Here is a 22,042-nt window from a genome sequence, read left to right as displayed (position 1 = left end):
TTGAAATCCATAACTTTTTGTCGGCATGGTCTGAAGATGATATGGTTCAATTTTGGTGAAAATCGGAGCAACGGTCTAGGAGGAGTTCGAAAAAGTAGGTTTTCAAAGTAAAACGATATGGCGGACAGGAAGTTCAGCTGACTATGGCAAATTTGTAATCTATGTTCTCAGCATGACCCAAGGAATCTATTGAGACCAGTTTCATTACAATCGGTTAATATAGTCAAAAGTTATTAGCATTTTTGTAAATTTCGTTATAACTTTTGACCACAAGGTGGCGCAGTGCTGAAACTTCTCATGCTCCTTCAGGGCTTTATCCTGATGACCCATACCGAGTTTCGTAACGATACGCTAATGCGTTCGTAAAATACAGCATTTAAACACAAAATTCAAAATGGCCGACAGCTAAAATGGCCAATATGGGAAAATTGGATATTATTCGACTCGGCATGATGCCCCAAATCCAAGGAGACCAAATTTATGATTTTTGGACAAACCCATAAGAAGTTATAAGCAAAAATAGCCATTTTTCATATCTCCGCACCAGTAGGTGGCACTGCGCCGAAACACTGCATGGTGCCTCAGGTCATGCTTGTGATGACATGTACCAAGTTTGGTCTGAATATGATAAAGTGTTGCAGAGATACAGCCTTACTTCTATTTTCGGAGGCGCTACGTACAATTCGTTCGTGTGTTTTTCGAAAACGGTTTGAGCAATCGACTTGAATTCCATAACTTTTTGTCAGCATGATCTGAAGATGATCTGGTTCAATTTTCGTGAAAATCGGAGTAACGGCCTAGGAGGAGTTCGAAAAAGTAGGTTTTTCAGAAAATTCAAAATGGCGGAAAAATTTTCATGACGGAAAATGACGTCATAGGGTGCAATCTATTCGACTTGAGCCAAGGAATCAGAGGAAAAAATAATTTTGTTTCTAGCCCTTATGGTTCAAAAGTTATTAACATAAACATAAGTGCAAATTTGGACAGCTGGTGGCGCTAGAGGGATTGAGTTAGAGACTCCAAATTTGCTATGAACATAGGTCAGACTGTCCTCTAACTGTGTGCCAAATTTCATAACTTTCCCGCAAACGGTTCTATGGGCTGCCATAGACTTCAAGAGCGGAAGAAGAAGAAGAATAAATATAGCTGCAAGCAGCAATTACGGGGCCAAGCACAAAAACGGCACAAGAAGCCAGCCAACATGGCTGGGAGCATCAGACCAACAGCAGCAGTGAGCAAATAGAAAAAAAAGTTATTAGCATTTTTGTCAATTTTGTTATAACTTTTGACCACAAGGTGGTGCTGGTCCGAAACTTCTCAGGCTCCTTCAGGGCATTGTCCTGATGAACCATACCAAATTTATGAATTTTGGTCAAACCCATCAGAAGTTATAAGCAAAAACAGCCATTTTTCATATCTCCACTCCAGTAGGTGGCGCTGTGCTGAAACATTGTATGATGCCTCAGGTCATGCTTGTGATGACACATACCAAGTTTGGTCTGAATATGATAAAGCATAGCAGAGATACAGCTTCAAGAGTCATTTTTGCATCATGCCTCAAATTCGTTGCTCTGGTATGCGAAAACGGTTTGACTTATCGACTTGAAATCCATAACTTTTTGTCAGCATGGTCTGAAGATGATACGGTTCGATTTTGGTGAAAATCGGAGCAACGGTCTAGGAGGAGTTCGAAAAAGTAGGTTTTTAAAGAAAAACAATACGGCGGACAGGAAGTTCAGCTGACTATGGAAAGTTTGATATCTATGTTCTCAGCATGACCCAAGGAATCTACTGAAAACAGTTTCATTACAATCGGTTAATATACTCAAAAGTTATTAGCATTTCTGTAAATTTTGTTATAACTTTTGACCACAAGGTGGCGCAGTGCTGAAACTTCTCAGGCTCCTTCAGGGTATTGTGCTGGGGACCCATACCGAGTTTCGTAACGATACGCTAATGCGTTCGTAAAATACAGCATTTTAGCACGAAATTCAAAATAGCCGACGGCCAAAATGTCCGATATGGGAAAATTGGATATCATTTGACTCGGCATGATACCCCGAATCCAACAAGACCAAATTTATGATTTTTGGACAAACCCATCAGAAGTTATAAGCAAAAATATCCATTTTTCATATCTCCGCACCAGTAGGTGGCGCTGAGCCGAAACACTGCATGGTGCCTCAGGTCATGCTTGTGAAGACATGTATCAAGTTTGGTCTGAATATGATAAAGTGTTGCAGAGATACAGCCTTACTTCTATTTTCGCAAGCGCTACGTACAATTCGTTCGTGTGTTTTTCGAAAACGGTTTGAGCAATCGACTTGAATTCCATAACTTTTTGTCACCATGGTCTGAAGATGATCTGGTTTAATTTTCATGAAAATCGGACTAACGGCCTAGGAGGAGTTCGAAAAAGTAGGTTTTTCAGAAAATTCAAAATGGCGGAAAAATTTTCATGACGGAAAATGACGTCATATGATGCAATCGATTCGTCTTGACCCAAGGAATCATAGGAAAAAAGAATTTTGTTTCTAGCCCTTATGGTTCAAAAGTTATTAGCATAAACATAAGTGCAACTTTGGACAGCTGGTGGCGCTAGAGGGATTGAGTTAGAGACTCCAAATTTGCTATGGACAAAGGTCATTCTGTCCTCTAACTGTGTGCCAAATTTCACAACTTTCCCGCAAGCGGTTCTATGGGCTGCCATAGACTTCAAGAGCGGAAGAAGAAGAAGAAGAATAATAAGCGTACGGAACGCCAACAATAACAATAGGTGCCTAAGCACCTTCGGTGCTTGGCCCCTAATAATAAGCGTACGGAACGCCAACAATAACAATAGGTGCCTAAGCACCTTCGGTGCTTGGCCCCTAAATACAATACAAAAAGGAATAAAATACAACTCTCCTTAGAAATACTCCATAAAAAAAATAAAATGTTAAATAAACACCAAACTCATTCTAAAATAAGAAAAGTACAATAAAAAAGTGTCCTCAGAAATATGAACTCTTTCAAAAACAAAACTATCCTCCGATCTCCTTCTACAATGAAAGTCTCCTCTCAGAAATCCTCCGAACAGCTTCAAAATCACAATATCCGCACAGAAAATACTCTGCAAGTCTCCTAAGACGAGGCAAATTCACAGAATGATTTACAGAATATTGAGAGTGTAAATGAAGAAAGAGTTATTTTATGTGGGGATTTTAACGCAAATGACAGTGTGGTGAGGAACAATGAATGATGCTAATGGGATGGTTATTGAAGAAATAATGGATCTAAAGAATTTGGAAATGATGTAAATTATACAGACTTTCCTACAGGGTTGTACGGGTGAGTAATTAATCCATTAGGAATGGAAACTGCCTGGTATTTTAGACTGTGAATGCGTTCGTGATCATGATATGAGGGCTCCTATATGGTGGATGCAGTCAGCCAATGTTCTCAATGCATCAGGGTTCAGCATGTTGTCAATTATCTTCTCTTGACGTGTAGAATATATATCATCCAGCAGAGAGTTTGTGGCCATACACAGGATTGGGACTTGTTGGTGACCCAATATTTGTATCTCATTACTGTAACGGGAAGGTATGTCAACCTCTTAAGAAGCACTCACAGCACCCCCAACACTTCTCTGATCACAGACAATCTCATTGGGAATAGTAAGAACATCTGCCAGGATTGGTAAGCCAAGTTTTCTGACACAAAATTCATTTAGGCATTCATCTTCCTCTATGTCATCAAGATTAAAAAGCAATTGTTTACATGGTAAATCTATTGTTAAAGACTAATTGGCATCATACAAGAGTAAAAACTCTTCTTCTGACAGCAGATGATCATTTAATGCCAAAAGATAAAACTCTACTTAAGAAAGAAGATTAAGTAAACAGTCATCAGTACCCTCCACTACATAAATATAACTTTGCATGATCATCCTTTATTTTTTGGGCAGTCATTGCCCCGGCAGAAGGACTACTGCTGAATTTCACTGAGGAAAGAGTCTGCAAAGTTACAAAGCACAAGATCGCTCCAGCAGGAGTTCTTCTCTATATCAGTGTCAGTTTCTGAACTCCCTGAAACACCTCCACTGTAGTCTTGAGGTTTCTTTTGGGAACAAACACATCACAATATATCTAAAGTATTGTTCACAAAAGACTGAAGCAAAATGTAGTTATTTGTTTTTATGTTTGTTGAAATAATTGTGATTATCAAATTAACCATTATGCAGCAAGATGGAAGTGTATTTCTTTTTCATCGACTAAAACTAGACTGAAATGATCAGAAATATGAATTGATTATAATTTGTTACAATTATACATATATCAGTTACAATAATTAACATTATGTAGCAGCATTGATATTACAATGAATTAACCTGTTCGTCCAGCGTTTTAATTGTCTATAAAACATATTTTTCCAATTGTCTAAAAAACATTTCTCTCATACTACAAGCAGTGTGAAATTTGTGATTTCTTTCTCCACTCCTGTAGTTGTATCTGTATCCCCTGGATCTCATGTTCTGCATTGAGGACCATCTCCTCAAAAGACCTGGATCCACTTCAAAAAGCAGAATCAACACATTTAAAGATCTGTCAGCCAATAAGAATAAAGCATTTAGTGTATACATAGGACAAATCTTTAATGAAATCTGTGCATGATCAATTTCAATTCAAAGGTACCTTTGATATTAATACAATTATTTGTGACATTACAATAAAAACAAAATGAGATTTCCATCAAAGCAAATAGAGTTTGAGAAAAGACTTACAGCAAAATCCTCAGTGGTAAATTAACACTGCTCAGTGTCTATACAAGTCCTTCCATTCTACAGTGTCAAAGTAACACTTAAACAGTGTAGCAGTCAATGAGATAACTGAGGATTCATTAAAAAAGTACATTTCGATTGAAAACTGGAAGTCACCACTTTGACATTTATTTAAAAATCATACTAGCAGGCAACTTTAGCTGATCTGCTTCTTTATTCTCTTTCTTTAACAATGTGAAAAGTAATGTGTCAGTGAAACTCTATTGAAATTGATAATAGAAAATTAAGTTTAATTGACGTCAACAGTTTAATTAAATGAAACACTAATCACCATAACAATGACCATTATTAAAACAAAAAAACATCTAGAGCTAAACTTATTAATTCTTAAGAAGAACTTCTGTAGACATATGAAAGAAATAAAGTCAAACTGGTTAGTAATGAGTGAAGATGATAATGCTGATTTTGGAGTCGTCTGCTTGGAGATCTTGAGAGATTTAAGGTCTTCTTTTATCTTCCGTTGACTAAGGCTGTGTGTGTGTAAGTCAGTTATAGTTGTGTTTCTGCTCACCTCTTTTCTTTTTTCTGTTCTTATTGTTCCTCGTTCCTGCAGTGATTCACTAATGCTCAATCATCCTTTATTTATTTAATTATCTCATAAACTGCAACATTGCTTCAGTGTTACTTTAACACCAGGTACACGCTACATGATCTTCACCCAGCCAGCAATGACACGTGGGGCCCAGATGGGTTAACTACGGGTTCCATGGGTACTGTGTGGGCATGGGCTTTGGCTGGGTGAAATCAGCGGGTCCCATGTAGGTTTTGTAGTATGAGTCCAACATAGGAAGCCCATATGAGCTGATTACATGGGCCCCATAAGGGACAGGCATGGGCCAAGTGGGCATGGGTTTGATCTGGGAACACATATATGGGTCTTGAATGGCATATTTATGGGCCAAATGGGCATGGGTTTGAACTGGGAATGCACATATGGGTCCTGCATAGAATTTCTATGGGCCAAGTGGGCATGGGTTTGAACTGGGAACACATATATGGGTCTTGAATGGCATATTTATGGGCCAAATGGGCATGGGTTGAACTGGGAATGACATATGGGTCCTGCATAGAATTTCTATGGGCCAAGTGGGCATGGGTTTGAACTGGGAACACATATATGGGTCTTGAATGGCATATTTATGGGCCAAGTGGACATGGGTTTGAACTGGGAACACATATATGGGTCTTGAATGGCATATTTATGGGCCAAGTTGACATGGATTTGAACTGGGAATGCACATATGGGTCCTGCATAGAATTTCTATGGGCCAAGTGGGCATGGGTTTGAACTGGGAACACATATATGGGTCTTGAATGGCATATTTATGGGCCAAGTGGACATGGGTTTGAACTGGGAACACATATATGGGTCTTGAATGGCATATTTATGGGCCAAGTTGACATGGATTTGAACTGGGAATGCACATATGGGTCCTGCATAGAAATTTTATGGGCCAAGTGGGCATGGGTTTGAATATACGCATTTGAATAATACGCATATTGCTGAGTGACACGTGAGCCTTGCTTATCGTGGACGCTTGCACACACTAATGTCCCTGTGTGCTCTGCACTCATACACATGCACACAGACACACGCACACACACACACACACACTTAGTGTCATGTAAGCTGGTTATTTGATGTTAAATGGTTACTTATCTTTTTATTGAAAGCTCCTGTTGAACACTGATTTGCTCAATTTTTGTCTAATTTCATTAAGGTCTTGCCAGCCAGAAGACAGGAGCCAACCAGACAGGAGCCAGCCAGACAGGAGGAGGTGTACCCTGTTGTTCATAAATATGGCGTAAGTTTCCATACATCGACCTTAAAGTTTCCTTTAAATGCTCCTGATATGTTACAAGACGTTGACAAATTATGTTAATTTCAAATGGTTATGACTTATATCACAGTAGTTTAACCAGGATATTCTCATTTCAAAAGCAGAGGTGCAGCCCACAACTGATATTACATTTGATATTTGATGAAAGTTCCCAATCAGGGAGAGGAGGGCTCTAAAGTATTCAGAATTTGGGTGGATATTTTATTTAACCCATTTTGCCCATTTTTATCAATTTCTTACACGAAGGGTTTTTCCTCCATAGAGATTTCGGTGGCGGCCGCCACCACGTTATTTCTTGCCGCCACCGCCTCACGATGAGGAAATCCAAAAATAAATACTTCAAGCGCTGTCTGTCGGGTGCGCTGGTTTTTCTTATTCTGTGCGACCCATGCTATTTCTGGATCTTACAGTTACGCTAGCACCCCCCCACCGTCGTAGCTATGATCGCTCCGCGAGGGGTTACCGCCACTCTCCTTTTTTGGCCAAGGAAAAACCCTGATATTGCTCAATTAAACATGATTGTAGTATCAGTTCTGGCCACAATCTTACATATGACTCCTTTAAACAGACCTATCACAGATTAGGGATGTGTCACGATCTTTGGATATTGGAATATATTATTATTAATTATTATTAAAGATCATTTTTGTTGTTCAATTTAATATATTTCTTGCAGTTCAAAGCATCAAGTGTCTTGTATTTATCTTGTACTTATATTCATTCTTCGTTTTTAATTTTTCTTAGATTGTTTCCTTAAATGAATGGTTGGGCTTACCCAATTATGAATTTAATTATGAATTACCATTAATTATGAATTGCCCAGTTAGGACCAACATAAGATCCTTACAGAACCCACTTTAAGCCCATATGGGCATTCACGGTTGAATCCTGGTGCAAGCCCACTTTAAACCCCTTTAGGCAGGTGGGGCCCAAATGGGTCTGACACAAATTGCCCGGTTAAGACCCACATAAGACCCTTACAGATCCCACTTAAAACCCACCTGGGCATCCATGGCTGGCCCCCATGTGGATCCCGGGTGCAAGCCCACTTTAAACCCCTTCAGACTGGTGGGCCCCAAATGGGTCTGACATGAATTGCCCAGTTAAGACCGACATAAGACCCTTACAGATCCCACTTAAAACCCATCTGGGCATCCACGGCTGGCCCCCATGTGGATCCCGGTTGCAAACCCACTTTAAACCCCTTTGGGCAGGTGGGGCCCAAATGGGTTTGGCATGAATTGCCCAGTTAGGACCCACATAAGACTCTTACAGATACCATTTAAAGCCCATCTGTGTAGCCATGTTGCAAAGCCCACTTTGGACCCCTTTGGGCAGGTGGGGCCCAAATGGGTCTGACATGAATTGCCCAATTAAGACCCATGCAGTACCCTTACAGGTCCCACTTTTAGTATGTCTGGGCTTCCACGGCTTGCCCCAATGTGGATCCCGGGTGCAAGCCCATAATGGGCCCCACATTTGCCGCCCATGAAGCCCTCATCTGGGCCCCACATGTCATTGCTGGCTGGGCAGAGTCGTTGGATCACTGTTCTTCTCACAACACACGACTGTCTGGGGTCAGTTAGTGTCTGTTATGCACACATTACACAACATTTGAATAGGAAGAATCACCAACAACTGTCTGGAAAATTAAGTTTCATAACCAAACATGTGAGAATTAATACAGGAAATAACATGAGTTCATGCGTGAGACTGAATTTCTTCTTGCTAAAATGATCCATGCAAGAATCTTGTGATCCAAGTTTTCTGTGCGCAGATTTGCAACAAAAAGAAAATACTAATATGAAGGAGAGGATGGTTGCTTGCAGAAGTCATGCTTTCTGTTGCAGATCTCTGACTCCCTCTGAACTATCTCTTTCCCTGTATCTTGCTCTATCATTGGCTTTAGGTCATCACAGATGTAATTTCTAGTCAAAACACATTTCACACTGCATGACTCTTGAGTTGCAGAAAGGTCCAGATAAATATCTCACAGGCATCGGTGGTGCATCAGCACTTCTGTTAGATCTTACTTTCTATATGAGGATTTAATACACACCTTCATGCTAACATTTCAGTGACTGAAGTTCTAAATCAACACAGTTTCACTGATGATCCAGTATAATAAACCATAAACCCAGGATAGAGCGGTTGAGTGAATGTGGTCTGGACTGTGTGGATGAGGCTCATTGTGTCTCCAGAGACGCTGTAGAAGGACAGAGTTCCTGCACTGTGATCCACATACACTCCTATTCTCCTGCTGATGGACTTTACAGGGAGTTCAGTCTTTATGTTATTGTGTCTGAATGAGGAACTGAAGCAAGAGCAGAACAAACTCCAGGACTGATCATTAGATCCAAACACACACTCATTACCACGTCCTTTCCTCCTGATGCTCTTATATGACACTGATATACGCACTTCATTCCCACTCCACTCAATCTCCCAGTAACAGCGTCGATCACACACACTCTCTCTACACAACACCTGAGGATATAGATCAAATCTGTCTGGATGATCAGGATACGGCTGATCTGTTTGAGTTCCAGTAATCACTCTGTTCCTCTCAGACAGATGGAGGCGTTTATTCACTGTGTTTGGATCCAAAGTGAACTGATGGGAATCTGATGGAGATAAAACACATCAGAATCAGGAATTATCAATCTGATCTTTTAATGTATCTGAACTCTTCATGTTTAATATATCAGCAGTGTCTCAGTACAGTTTACCAGATATCCTGTGCAAATCATCATTTACATGATCAACTATAAAACTCTTCAGTCATGTTTTATTTCTTCTTCTACAGGAAGAACATGAACACACTCAGTGAGTTTTTCTGCTTGTTTTCTCAGTGACTTACATTGTAGGAAGTCCTTCCTGGTTCTGGGAACAATGTTGGTGAAAGTGACTGTGGAAATCAACAGACATGAAGAGTGTGATTATCATGTCAAGAGAAAATGATCCTGTATCCGTTGCTAAGATATTTCTAATATGATCTTCTACATGATATGAGATGATGGAGGATCATTTCTGAGAGCAGATGAATCTCCAGGACTTTACCTCTGTCAGAGATCTTCTTCAGCTCCTCTTTGCAGAAATCCTCCAGTTTGTCTTTCAGCTGAAGGACAGATTCTCTCAAAATATCAAAAGAGGAGAGAGAACTGAAGGGATCATCATTTACGTCTGTAGATTCAGGAGGAGCTGAGAGAGACTGGAAACTCTACAGAAAACAGAAATCAAAGCTCATCACCTCCACACTTCAGCCAATAACCTGCACTACTGTCAGATTTGAGCAGCTCTTGTTGATCTTTAGTAACTCTCCTCAATCCAGCACTTTCACAGCATCAGATTCATTCTTCTCATGTTCATTGTATTAGAATAACAAATAAGAATATATGTGAACTTTCCAATAAATCATTTTGTTTGGATGATAAATCATTTGCTAAGAACATAAATGTTGAGTAGGGTTTGAGGGTTGAGTAGATTTGATCAGGAAAAGCATTTCAAAAGCTAACAGTAGATCAAGAATTATTAATAACTTTTGAGCAGTTAGTGGTCATTTTATGCATGGCTTGCTTTCAATGGCTCTGCGTGAGCTTTCAGCTCCATCTAGTGGCTATATTCAGCATATCCTTAAGATCTCAAAATGATCACTTGATAAGTAACAAGTCTGTGATCTGTGATCCACAAGTCGCTTTAAACGTGCATTTGATTATGCAACATGCGCCAGCTGTCTTCCGGGATTTGTAATGAGAATAACATCTTTTTTGTCTATACTCGATCACATGCCTTTATTACTTTCCTAATAAATTATTTAATATTACGTAGTTATTACACTTTTATCATGCCAGCATGTATCCTTACAACATTATAGAAACAGCCAACCTGGTACTTCACATGCTGTCATCAAAATGTTTTGTTTTATAGTTAAAAAAAATTGTCAAATATAATGTCCATTTATTAACTATAATTCATCAAATTCAAATAAGGTATTTTAGTCCAGTGAATGTAATAATTTATTCTACACACTCAAAAAAGAAAGAAATGTATATTTGTTTTATGATAAAGAGAGGGACAGTGAGTCTCAAAATGTGAATTACACCTGTGCTGGGAGATGATGCAAAGGTTCTAGTTAATATGGTAACTCTGAAATCAAAGTTCAGTTTAATAATTTAATCAAAATCAAAACTGAATATTGGACTATACGATCCTGTCCTGCATCAGGACATCTTTTAAACTGTCTAGATTATAAGCTGCTGGACCTGAACAGTTTTGACTGTGCAAAAGTCTGCATTATGTTCTACAATTTGTACTTCACAAAAGACGTGCTGTAGTTCTGTCTGGAAAAGGTAAGTGCACTATTGTTGTTGCTCATGTTTTGCAGTCGGATTATCATACAGTATGTATCAATGAATAACACAGTTTTGACTGTTCATGCACACACCATGACAAGCATAAAATACCTGCTAATTACTTTGCTTATTTTGATCACTTATATTGGCCACTTTTTGCATTTAATTTGGCTTATTTGGACTGTTGACACTGAAAATGATGCTGTAAATTTCTTGATTGCCGTTTTGACAGTGTCTGCCTGGATATTTTAGTCATATTTGCTCATTCTCTTTAATTGCCCTGATTTGATCAGTTGTCCTGAAGAATTTATGTAATTTTATATAATTTGGTTTTAAGGAGTTAAAAAAAAATGGTCCCTATCAACTTTGATTGACACGGCAATAAAATTCTATAACATTATTTTGACAGTTAAAGTTTGGGGCGTGGGCAGGTTTTGGTGAGCTTTTGTCAATGGCTCATTCTGCTCTCATGAAATGTTTCTCTGTGAGTCTCTTGCTCAAGTCCACTATGATCCTGTTCTTCTAGATCTCTGTTACCTGCAGGAAATGGATGTGATCCTGTGTGTGTGAAAGCTGCTCCAGCTCAGCGTCTCTCCTCCTCAGATCATTGATCTCCTGCTCCAGACGCTCCAGTCGTCCTTCAGCTCGACTCACTGCAGTCTTTTCCTGATCTCTGATCCGCTGTGTGGCCTCAGAGCGGCATTTCTTAATGCAGCGGATGAGCTCAGTGAAGATCCTCTCACTGTCCTCCACTGCTGTCTGTGCAGAGCGCTGTTAGGACACACATCACAATCACACAGTGGCTTCAGTGAGTCCTGACTGAGACTTCTCAAATTTCTCTTCTTCTCCAGACTCACCTTATGAGACTCCACAGCCTCTCTCAGCTGCTGAAGATCTTTCTTTCTCTGCTGGAACAACCTATGCGTCTCCTTCAGCTGGTTCTAAAGGACAAACCAATGACAGGAGAAACATCACATAAATCATCAAGAAAACAGATATGAATCCAGTATCAGTGAAGTGGTGAGACTGAGAGGTTAAAGATCTTTCATGATAAAGTTATAGGTTCATTCATAAGTGTCGGCATTATTTCATCAGTGTCTAGTTTTTTAGGGATAGTTCACCTAGAAATGTAAATTCTTTCATTGTTTACTCATCCTCATGTCTGTCCAAACTTTTATGATTTTCTCTTGCATAACACAAAAGAAGATATTTGTTTAGAGATATTCTTCCATTTCTATACCAGTTTCCAAATCAAATATGGAGACCCATCAATAACATCAAACCTCACTGGCTCATGCTTGTGACAAAACATGCCATCATATTATTTATGGGTGTTTCTAAAACAGAAGGCTGTCATCAAACTTTACTGAAGGCCACAACAATAATAACTTTACTAAATCACCCACAATGTTTTCAGAGATGAAAGCATAGATCTTATTTTTTGCTTTGCTGTAAATTAATCACTTGACACTAAATTGCCAATAATGTAAGCCACTGGGAGACCACAGACAGATATCCTTCACTGGTTTGCATTAATATGAAGAATTGTAATACAAAGTATTTTCCCAAAATTAAGTTAATAGCATTTTCATGAAACATTTATGCACACTTACTAGACCATCTCTGTGGCGACCAGGGCAGGCGAGAGCCGTGAGGGAACGGCGCGAGGCCGATGACGCAAGTGATAACGAGCATCACCTGGGAGGCGCACCGGCCTCGAGTCTCTCACGGAGGAGCTCCGGGAGCATAAAACGAGGAGTGACGACAGTGAAGGACGAGAGAGGACCAGGCCTGGACTTTACGTTATGTTTTATTATGTTTGTGTGGCCGGCAGACGTCCGCGAGGGTCTCGCTGCTGAGGGGGATCGCGGTGCTGCTGAGTTCGGGCAGCGCGGGAGTGAAGACCGCGAGAGGCTGCCCGAGGCGGTGGTGCTGGAGCCTAGTGAAAGGTGGGACGAAGAGCTCGGTGCCGTGCCCCTGGGACGAGGTGGGGTGGCTACTGTCCGCGAGGGAGCGGAGGAGTCGCCGCCGTCCGCCATGGGCCGGAGCCTGCTGCCGTCCGCCATAAAGGGGAGGAGCAGGGAACGGGGGACTCGCTGCCGGCTGCCTTCAGTCGGAGGAGCCATCACCGGCCACCAGGGGGCGGAGGAGGATCGAGCCGTCCAAGGAGCGTCCAGTGCCATCGCGTGGCACCGCGAGGAAAAGCCTCTCGGCTGGCTGAGGACCAAGCGGCAGTGTGTCCAGGAGCCGGACCCAGAATTTTTTTTTCTCTTTTTTTCTCTCTCCTCTCTCTCGTCCTGTCACTCCCCTTGCTTCCGTCTCCTTTCTCTCGTCTCGTCTGTCCTTACCCCCAGGTGCTGCGGCCGCCGAGACAGGCCCCGGGGGGGAGTAAGCGCAGTCTCGGGAGTACCCCCCGGCCTGCGAGGGGCGATGGGGGTATGTGGCGACCAGGGCGGGCGAGAGCCGTGAGGGAACGGCGCGAGGCCGGTGGCGCAAGTGATAACGAGCATCACCTGGGAGGCGACCGGCCTCGAGTCTCTCACGGAGGAGCTCCGGGAGCATAAAAGGAGGAGCGACGACAGTGAAGGACGAGAGAGGACCAGGCCTGGACTTTACTTTATGTTTTATTATGTTTGTGTGGCCGGCAGACGTCCGCGAGGGTCTGCCGGCATTACTTTCGTTTTGTATTTGTTTATTTTGGAATTAAAGTTTTGTTGAACGTTCGCCGGTTCCCGCCTCCTTCTTCCCATATTTACGAACTATGTTGCAGTCTCGTTCTAGTGTTTAATTGCTGAGGAGAATGCTAGTCTACAAGCCTCAGAAGGACTGGACTAGGAAGGATGCAGCCTTCTGTTCGAGAAACACCCTTTTGATTACCCTTTGGAGTTCAATCCTCTTTTTTAGGATTGAAACTTTTGGATCCTATTGACTTTCAACATATAGACAGATGAGACATTCCCCTATAATACCTTATCTAGTGTTCCTCAGTAAAAGAAAGAAAGAAAATACATACCAGTTTGAATAACATGAGTAAATGATAATTTTGTGTGCATTTTTTTTTTGAGCCTGTAAATGATCATAATGGGACCTCATACCTGGGACCTCATACCACGTTCATACCTGTTTCTCTGTCCTCTGTGCTGCAGCTGATACAGTAATGTGGTTTTTATGTTCATCCATCATACACAGCACACATATACACTTCTGATCAGTGCGGCAGAAAACCTCAAGGATCTTGTCGTGTTTCTGGCAGATCATCTCCTGCAGTCGTCCAGTGGCTTCAGTCAGATTGTGTCTCTTTTCTTTAAACAAACTCTCATGTTGTTCAAGGTGATTCTGACAGTAAGAGTTCAGACACACCAGACAGGACTTGACGGCTTTGTGTTTTCTTCCAGTACAGACGTCACACTGCACATCTCCAGCTCCAGCGTAACAGTCAGCAGGAAGGTTAGTCTTCAGTTTCTCCACCACTTCAGCCAGAATGGTGTTTTTAGCTAAAGCAGGTCTTGGACTGAAGGTCTGTCTGCACTGAGGGCAGCTGTAGTCTCTCATCTGATCCTCCTGATCCCAGCAGCCTGTAATACAGATCTTACAGTAACTGTGTCCACAGGGAATGGCCACTGGATCCTTCAGGAGATCCAGACACACTGGACACAGGAACAGATTCTGATCCACTGAAATTCTGCCTTCTGCCATTTTACTGCATGAATACAGAGACACAAACAACAGATCAACTACACCTCAATTTCTCTGAACTCATGTTTCATGTTTCCTGGTTCTGTGTTTGAGTGACGTGTGAAAATAGGTATGATGTCATGCCATGCCTGCTTTGGGTTGTGTTTGGCTACTTTCTTTTAATAGACTGCACTTGGGTTCTTCAACACACCTTCAGTGGACACCTTCAACATGTAGGTGCATGCAACACTGCGTTACAATTGCCCCTGACACCAACAAAATAGTGACCAGCTTAGTAAGGACATAAAAATAGATTATTTTTTCCAATAATTTGTTTTTGCCTCTCAATCTAGGGATCCATTTTACTCAGTACGCCCTGTACACTCTCTGTTCACAGCATGCCTAGGTTCAGACCAAGGAAAACAGCAAGGAGAGTTAATTAATTGTTCTGGACAATATGGATGTAGTGGATATTAAATACTTTTAACTATATATATATTCTCTGGAGTTTATTGTGGTCCTTGGTATTTATATGAAGGTATTACATGTGTTGATACAATTGCCCCTGCATGTGGGGGCAGATTTAATATTTGACTTCTAATGCTTCAATCAATATTGTCAATATTTCAATCTAAGATTCCTTGTAAAAACATTTAGTGACTGTTACCAAGTAGAACACAAATACAAGTTACTGACATAAAAATTGTATCCAAATATTTCAAAAGGTTTTTGAGTAATGACAACATGACCACAATTTGTTACAATTGCAGTCCTGTTAAATGTTGCAATCCTGCATTTACTGAAAAACAAAATTGAGTTTTGTTGATGTCTTGCTGTATTTGTGGCTTTGTTGACAACTACTTTTGATAAACTAACACACGGAGCAGTTAGTTCATGCGTTCATGACCTCAAGGCTAGATTACTGTAACGCTCTACTGGGTGGTTGCCCTGAACGCCTAATAAACAAACCCCAGCTGGTACAAAATGCAGCAGCAAGAGTTCTTACTAGAACCAGGAAGTATGACCATATTAGCCCAGTTCTGTCAACACTGCATTGGCTTCCTGTTAAACATTGTATAGATTTTAAAATCTTGCTAATTACTTACAAGGCACTAAATGGTTTAGCTCCCCAGTACCTGAGTGAGCTCTTAAAAGGGACCTATTATGCCCCATTTTACAAGATATAAAATAAGTCTCTGGTGTCCCTAGAGTGTGTATGTGAAGTTTCAGCTCAAAATACCTCACGGATAATTTTTTATAGCATGTTAAAATTGCCACTTTTAGTGGTTGAGCAAAAACGAGCCATTTCAGTGCGGTCCCTTTAAATGCAAATGAGCTGCTGAGGGCCTAAGAGGGCGGAGCTTCAAGAGCTGATCCTCCAGAGTCAGTGAGGACACGCTATAATGTCAGAAACTGCGAATATATGCTGCATGGAGATAGAATATTATAGGTAAAGTTTAGTTAAATTACAGTTATAAATTATAGTGGATAAAGAAGAAGACAATATATTAGTACAAGCCTGTTGTACCCTCTGAATGATGGCCAAAACAATACAGATGAGTTTTATGATGTTTATTGTACTTCAGCAAAAGATGAAGCATCCATTTTCACTCTAGAAAATCACTGTAAGAGCTTAATAAAACACTGCAAGTGTGCATTAAAATATTATCCATAAACTCTCTCTCTTTTCCTTGTATTATCATCAACATACATAGCGAAGTACACAGAAACACTCGTTACAAATAACAGTAAAAGAATATATAAAGACCTTATGCCTTTCGGGTGGTGTTTAATAAATGTTATACCCGTAAATAAACTCTGATGAACTGTAATAAAGTGCTCTCACCTTCATTACTGCCATATTTAGTGTCACTCTGGAGACTGTAAGCTGGATCAGAACAGTTTTTACTTGACTATCCTTGAGTAGCACATTTTTAGCACAGTCTCTGTTTTGTATTGTCCCTTTGTATTGATATTCGTTCACTAAGCAGTCCGGTGTGAAATGATTCGCGCAGACATACACGAATTTCGACAGAACTGAGGGAGAATTTTAAGTTAATCCACCTCGTCTTCAGCAGCTCAGATTTAGGTAGTAAATGAAGAGAGTTATGTGGATTAATCCATCCAGCTACAGAACATCTAAAACGCTTGGAAGTGGGTGGATTTTTATCACTATAGGGTGGTTCTATACACACACTGCCAACACACATTTATGTCCAAACACCATGCAAAACTGAATTTTGCATAATAGGTCCCCTTTAATGCATAGTCCTTCACGTTTATTGCGATCTCAGAATTCAGGCCAGCTGATAATACCTAGAATATCAAAATCAACCGCAGGCGGTAGATCCTTCTCCTGTTTGGCACCTAAACTCTGGAACAATCTTCCTAGTATTGTTCGGGAAGCAGACACACTCTGTCAGTTTAAATCTAGACTAAAAATGCATCTCTTTAATCTGGCATACACATAACACATTATCTTATATAATTCAAATCATGTAAATTGTTAAGCTGCATAGATTAGGTCAGCTGGAACCGGGAACACTTACGATAACACCTGATGTACTCGCTACATCATTAGAAGAATGTTAATAAGTTACGTTAATATTAGTCTCTCTCTGTTTATCCCGAGGTTTGCCGTAGCCTGCCAGATCGAGGCTGTATCCAGATGAGATGAAGGACCTGCGCCTAGACATGACAACAAGCCTGAAGTGTCAACTAAACTATGCCTGTGAATGCCTCTTTCCCTTTTCTTTCCTATGTATAGATAAAACGTTATCAAAATAATTCCAGTTCGCATGGATCCACAGAAACAACTAATAATTCTGTATTACGTGGGCCAGACAAGTCTTTTGGTGATGTCACTTTGTAAAGAAAGACTAAGCGTCTGCACACATTCACATTCAAATGCGCTTAACTATAGACTAAACATGTAAATGAACGGCAAGAACACATTAAAAGTCTTCTGTTTTCAGTTAAAAGGGTGTCATGTAAGGGGCCCCCATGTTAATAATTAATGATTTTTACAACGGAAGTGATTTAATTAAAAAACATACTTTAGCTCAATAATAACTTAGGGCTGCTGTAAAACAATATGTTTTGTAAAAGTGCTATTCTTTAAGCTTGATTCTTAATACTGTGTTGTCATTACCTGATGACGCATGACTTTTTTTGTTTTGTGATGGTTGTTCATGAGTTCCTTGTTAAACTGCCCAATGTTCTTCAGAAAAATCATCCAGGTCCCACAAATTCTTTTGCTTTTCTAGGGCCTCATTTAAAAGCGTGTGTACGCACAGATTTGATCTTAGAGTGTGCATAGGTTTAAATCCACACCAACGCTCATATTTATAAAAACAGTCTTTGAAGTGGAAAAGTGCTTAGCACCACGTCAGGGTCTGAGCAGACACACTCTCTATTCCTTGTCAGATTACTGCAGGTGAGGCCCCTATAAATTTATAAATGAGGCCCCTAACATCTTCTGCATACAGTACCTGAACCCTTTCCAGCAGTGACTGCTTTTGAGGTCCATTTTTTCACACTGAGGACAACATTTTGGTCACACTTTAGACTAGGGTAGTTGTTAAGTTTAGGTATTGGGTAGGATTAAGGGATGTAGAATATGGTCATGCATAATAAGGCATTAAATGGTTAGTTCAGCCAATAATAAAAGTATTCTTGAAGCTTTAAAATATTAAGGTTGAACCACTGTACTCACATGAACTGTTTCAAATATGTTTTTAGTACCCTTCTGGGCATTGAAAAAGGAAATGATCTTGCTGGCAATGCAGGCCTCACTGAGCCATCAGATTTTATCAAAAATATCTTAATTTGTGTTCTGAAGATGAACAAAGGTCTTACGGGTGTGAAATGACATGAGGGTGAGTAATAAATGACAGAATTTTCATTTTTGGGTGAACTAACCCTTTAATATATGCTTTACACTGTGTACAGAATTATTAGGCAAGTTGATTTTCTGATCATATTTTTTTTTCCAAGCACATTTTACCAATTCCAATCCACATCAATCTTAATAACTACTATTAATATTGTTTTTAATCATTTATAAGTGATATATAATTGTTCATGAAGGCTGGAAATGAAAAATGCCTTATATTCAGGTGTGCAGAATTATTAGGCAGGTTTTCTTTTACAGGCAAAATGAGCCAAAAAAGAGATTTAACTCAGACTGAAAAGTAAAAAATTATTAAATACTCATGAGAAAGACGCAATACTAATGCAATACTAGAAATTGCAAAGTTAAAGCATGACCAAGGGACAGTAAAATGCTCATTGGGTCAGCGGGGTCAGACAAAAACAGGTGGAAAAGAAAAGACACACGTTAACAGCAAAATAATTAAGAATTAAGTGTGAAACCATCAGGAACCCTTTAGTCTCCAGCGCCACCATTTTCCAGAACTGCAGCCTACCTGGAGTCTCCAGAAGTGCAAGGTCTCAGGATCTCAGAGACTTAGGTTAGCTAAAGAATCCTAAAAAATGACCTGCACTTGATAAGAATCACAAGCTGAAGTGTTATAAAATACATGAAGACTGGGTTTTTATAGGCCTTATAGACAGACAGCTTGAGAGTGACTCCTGAAGGACCAGCACCACATCCTCTTGTACCACTGTTTGAAGAATTTATCTTCCAGAATCTGGCAGTAAGTTTTGGAAGATCATTTTTAGTCCATCTCTGCAAGACAGACATTTCAGGATAAGAGATGGACTAAAAGTGAACTCAAACACCTTACTGCCAGATTCTGGATAAATTCTTCAAACAGTGGTACAAGAGGATGTGGTGCTGGTCCATCAGGAGTCACTCTCAAGCTGTCTGTCTATAAGGCCTATAAAAACCCAGTCTTCATGTATTTTATAACACTTCAGCTTGTGATTCTTATCAAGTGCGGGTCATTTTTTAGGATTCTTTAGCTAACCTAAGTCTCTGAGATCCTGAGACCTTGCACTTCTGGAGACTCCAGGTAGGTTGCAGTTCTGGAAAATGGTGGCGCTGGAGACTAAAGGGTTCCTGATGGTTTCACACTTAATTCTTCACCTTAATTCTTAATTATTTTGCAGTTAACATGTGTCTTTTCTTTTCCACCTGTTTTTGTCTGACCCCGCTGACCCAATGAGCATTTTGCTGTCCCTTGGTCATGCTTTAACTTTGCAATTTCTAGTATTGCATTAGTACTGCATCCTTCTCATGAGTATTTAATAATTTTTGACTTTTCAGTCTGAGTTAAATCTCTTTTTTGGCTCATTTTGCCTGTAAAAGAAAACCTGCCTAATAATTCTGCACACCTAAATATAAGGCATTTTTCATTTCCAGCCTTCATGAACAATTATATATCACTTATAAATGATTAAAAACAATATTAATAGTAGTTATTAAGATTGATGTGGATTGGAATTGGTAAAATGTGCTTGGGAAAAAAATATGATCAGAAAATCAACTTGCCTAATAATTCTGCACACACTGTATAAGAACTAATAAACAGCCAATATCCTAGTAATATGACTTGACAATGGTGGACTCGGACACAACCCTATAAGAGACCTTTTTCAAAAACAATTTTCCAAACTTTTGACACCCCAATGTATGTTCATGCCAATGAAAACCAAAATAGGAACACAATTTGTGTACTAAAATAGATATAAAATACTGTACATTTTGTGTTTAAGCTTATGGAAATGTTAATAAAATTAACATTTAATGTTAATAAAATTTTATTTTTACAGTAGTAAAGTGTTCTGGGCTAACCCTGTGATACCACAAATATATTGTTATCTTTATTTATTACTGAATATTTTTTAATTATAGAACAAAATGTCCCACTATGAATATAATTACTGAAAATGTGCACACTGCCCTACTCATGAATATTTTACTTGCTGTTAATATTGGATTGTTCTTACTATATGTTTTAAGATGCATATTTTACCTGCGGCTAGGTTGCATTTTGCCATCTTTGAAGTTCAGAGGATGATCTTTAGAGGAGTTGCTTTTCATAGAGCAGTCGCTGGATACTGAAGAAACTGATCCTGGTCTTAAATTGTAACTGCATAGAGTAGAAATGACAAATTGAGTGCTGTTAAGTGGTAACAACCCAGTGTAGAACAAAGCTCTTTTAGCAGGTCAGTTTTCTGTTAGCTAATTACACACACCTACACATCTGTTCATGGACAACATTATTTGAGATAGAAACATCTTACTCATGTTCAGATGAAAATCCTTCATCTTTGATGTTCAGAGGATGATATTTAGACCAATTGCTTTTCATAGACAGGTGGCTGGATACTGAAGAAACTGAACCTGATCTTAAATTGCTGGGTGCTGGCGATACGAACATTTGCCATTTGCTTGATATGGAAAAACACAGTAATGATATAATTATTTACAGACATTTACAAGTTTCTTCATTTCACGACCTGGAGCTGGTGCACAGAAAGGCAATCAAGGAAATATTTTACTATGAATGAACTAACAAATGCACACATTTTTTACATATTATGAATGTATTGTGCTAATGAGGGTTAAATGATGATCAGTAGACTAAAAAAATAAAAATCGATCTCTCTCTTTGTCTAAACTTTATTTAAATGTTATCATCTGTAGTGTTATTTAATTATTTATTTGTTTGTTTGCTTAAATGTGTCCTTGTATTTAACAGCGCAGCATTTTTTTTTAGGTTTACTTCATTAGCTTACCTGCCACTCGAAGACAAGTCACCATCTTGTATCCGTTCCGCTCTGTCCATGGTTTAAACATTAAACCACATTATACAATTAAATTAGTACTGGTAACTTATGTTGTTGGATGATGTGGTTCCAAGTGATTTTCAGATCTTTCAGAGATTAGATACTTGTTTACCCTCATGTAAAATATCCATCCATTTTAGGACTGTTTCATAACTCTCTAACTGAATTCTCTCTGATGCTTCCTTGTTTCTTCTCTGTTCAGCTCTTCCGCCATGCATCACTTCTAACTGCAGTGCAGGAAGGCGAGAAGCAAAGCGTGGTAAAGTTAATTTCACTTTCAATATTCGCCTGCTTTAAGGGCCATCTAAAAATTCCACCCACAGTACATAAACGTAAACGATGTTGATTCATTCACATGACTTGTGACTTGTAAGTTTTAATGTAAATCGTAACGTAACGTAAATCTCAGTTGCCCCTGAGCTTCCAATATAGTATTCTATGATAGTGATATGTGGATTATATCTAGGCAGCATTGTTTCCATGTGGGAATGGGCTGTACATGGGCAATTTATATGGGTCCCATGTGGGTCACATATAGGAATGCCCATTTTGGATGATAATATGGGACCTAAATAGGACCTATGTGGGCAAAATAA

The 22,042-nt window shown here is 39.6% G+C and overlaps 1 protein-coding gene across 1 annotated transcript; it reads right to left on the bottom strand.

The window, feature by feature from the left end:
* Window positions 1–7,811: 7,811 nt before the first annotated feature.
* Window positions 7,812–21,794, bottom strand: LOC125246282 (tripartite motif-containing protein 16-like). The gene is made up of 9 exons (XM_048157225.1): window positions 21,396–21,794; window positions 20,901–21,047; window positions 20,630–20,746; window positions 14,136–14,715; window positions 11,873–11,956; window positions 11,553–11,786; window positions 9,724–9,883; window positions 9,524–9,571; window positions 7,812–9,287 (listed from the first exon to the last, which is right to left on the bottom strand). The coding sequence occupies exons 1-9, from the start codon at window positions 21,443–21,445 to the stop codon at window positions 8,758–8,760; spliced, it is 1,950 nt and encodes a 649-aa protein (XP_048013182.1). The 5' UTR covers window positions 21,446–21,794; the 3' UTR covers window positions 7,812–8,757.
* Window positions 21,795–22,042: the final 248 nt, after the last annotated feature.

The sequence above is a fragment of the Megalobrama amblycephala genome, linkage group LG14 (assembly GCF_018812025.1).
Source record: "Megalobrama amblycephala isolate DHTTF-2021 linkage group LG14, ASM1881202v1, whole genome shotgun sequence".
Classification (NCBI taxonomy): Eukaryota; Metazoa; Chordata; class Actinopteri; order Cypriniformes; family Xenocyprididae; genus Megalobrama; species Megalobrama amblycephala.
Note: the sequence above shows the minus strand (reverse complement) of the source record. Positions and strands in the feature narration are given on the sequence as shown.

Bases quoted from the DNA above. Each gene is read 5' to 3' on its own strand.
- LOC125246282 (XM_048157225.1), bottom strand. From the start codon at position 21,445: ATGGACAGAGCGGAACGGATACAAGATGGTGACTTGTCTTCGAGTGGC. The intron at 11,957-14,135 runs GTATGAACGTGG...TTTGTCCTTTAG, and splicing joins CACAGAGGACAGAGAAACAG to AACCAGCTGAAGGAGACGCA. The intron at 9,288-9,523 runs GTAAGTCACTGA...TATCTCCATCAG, and splicing joins CAGGAAGGACTTCCTACAAT to ATTCCCATCAGTTCACTTTG.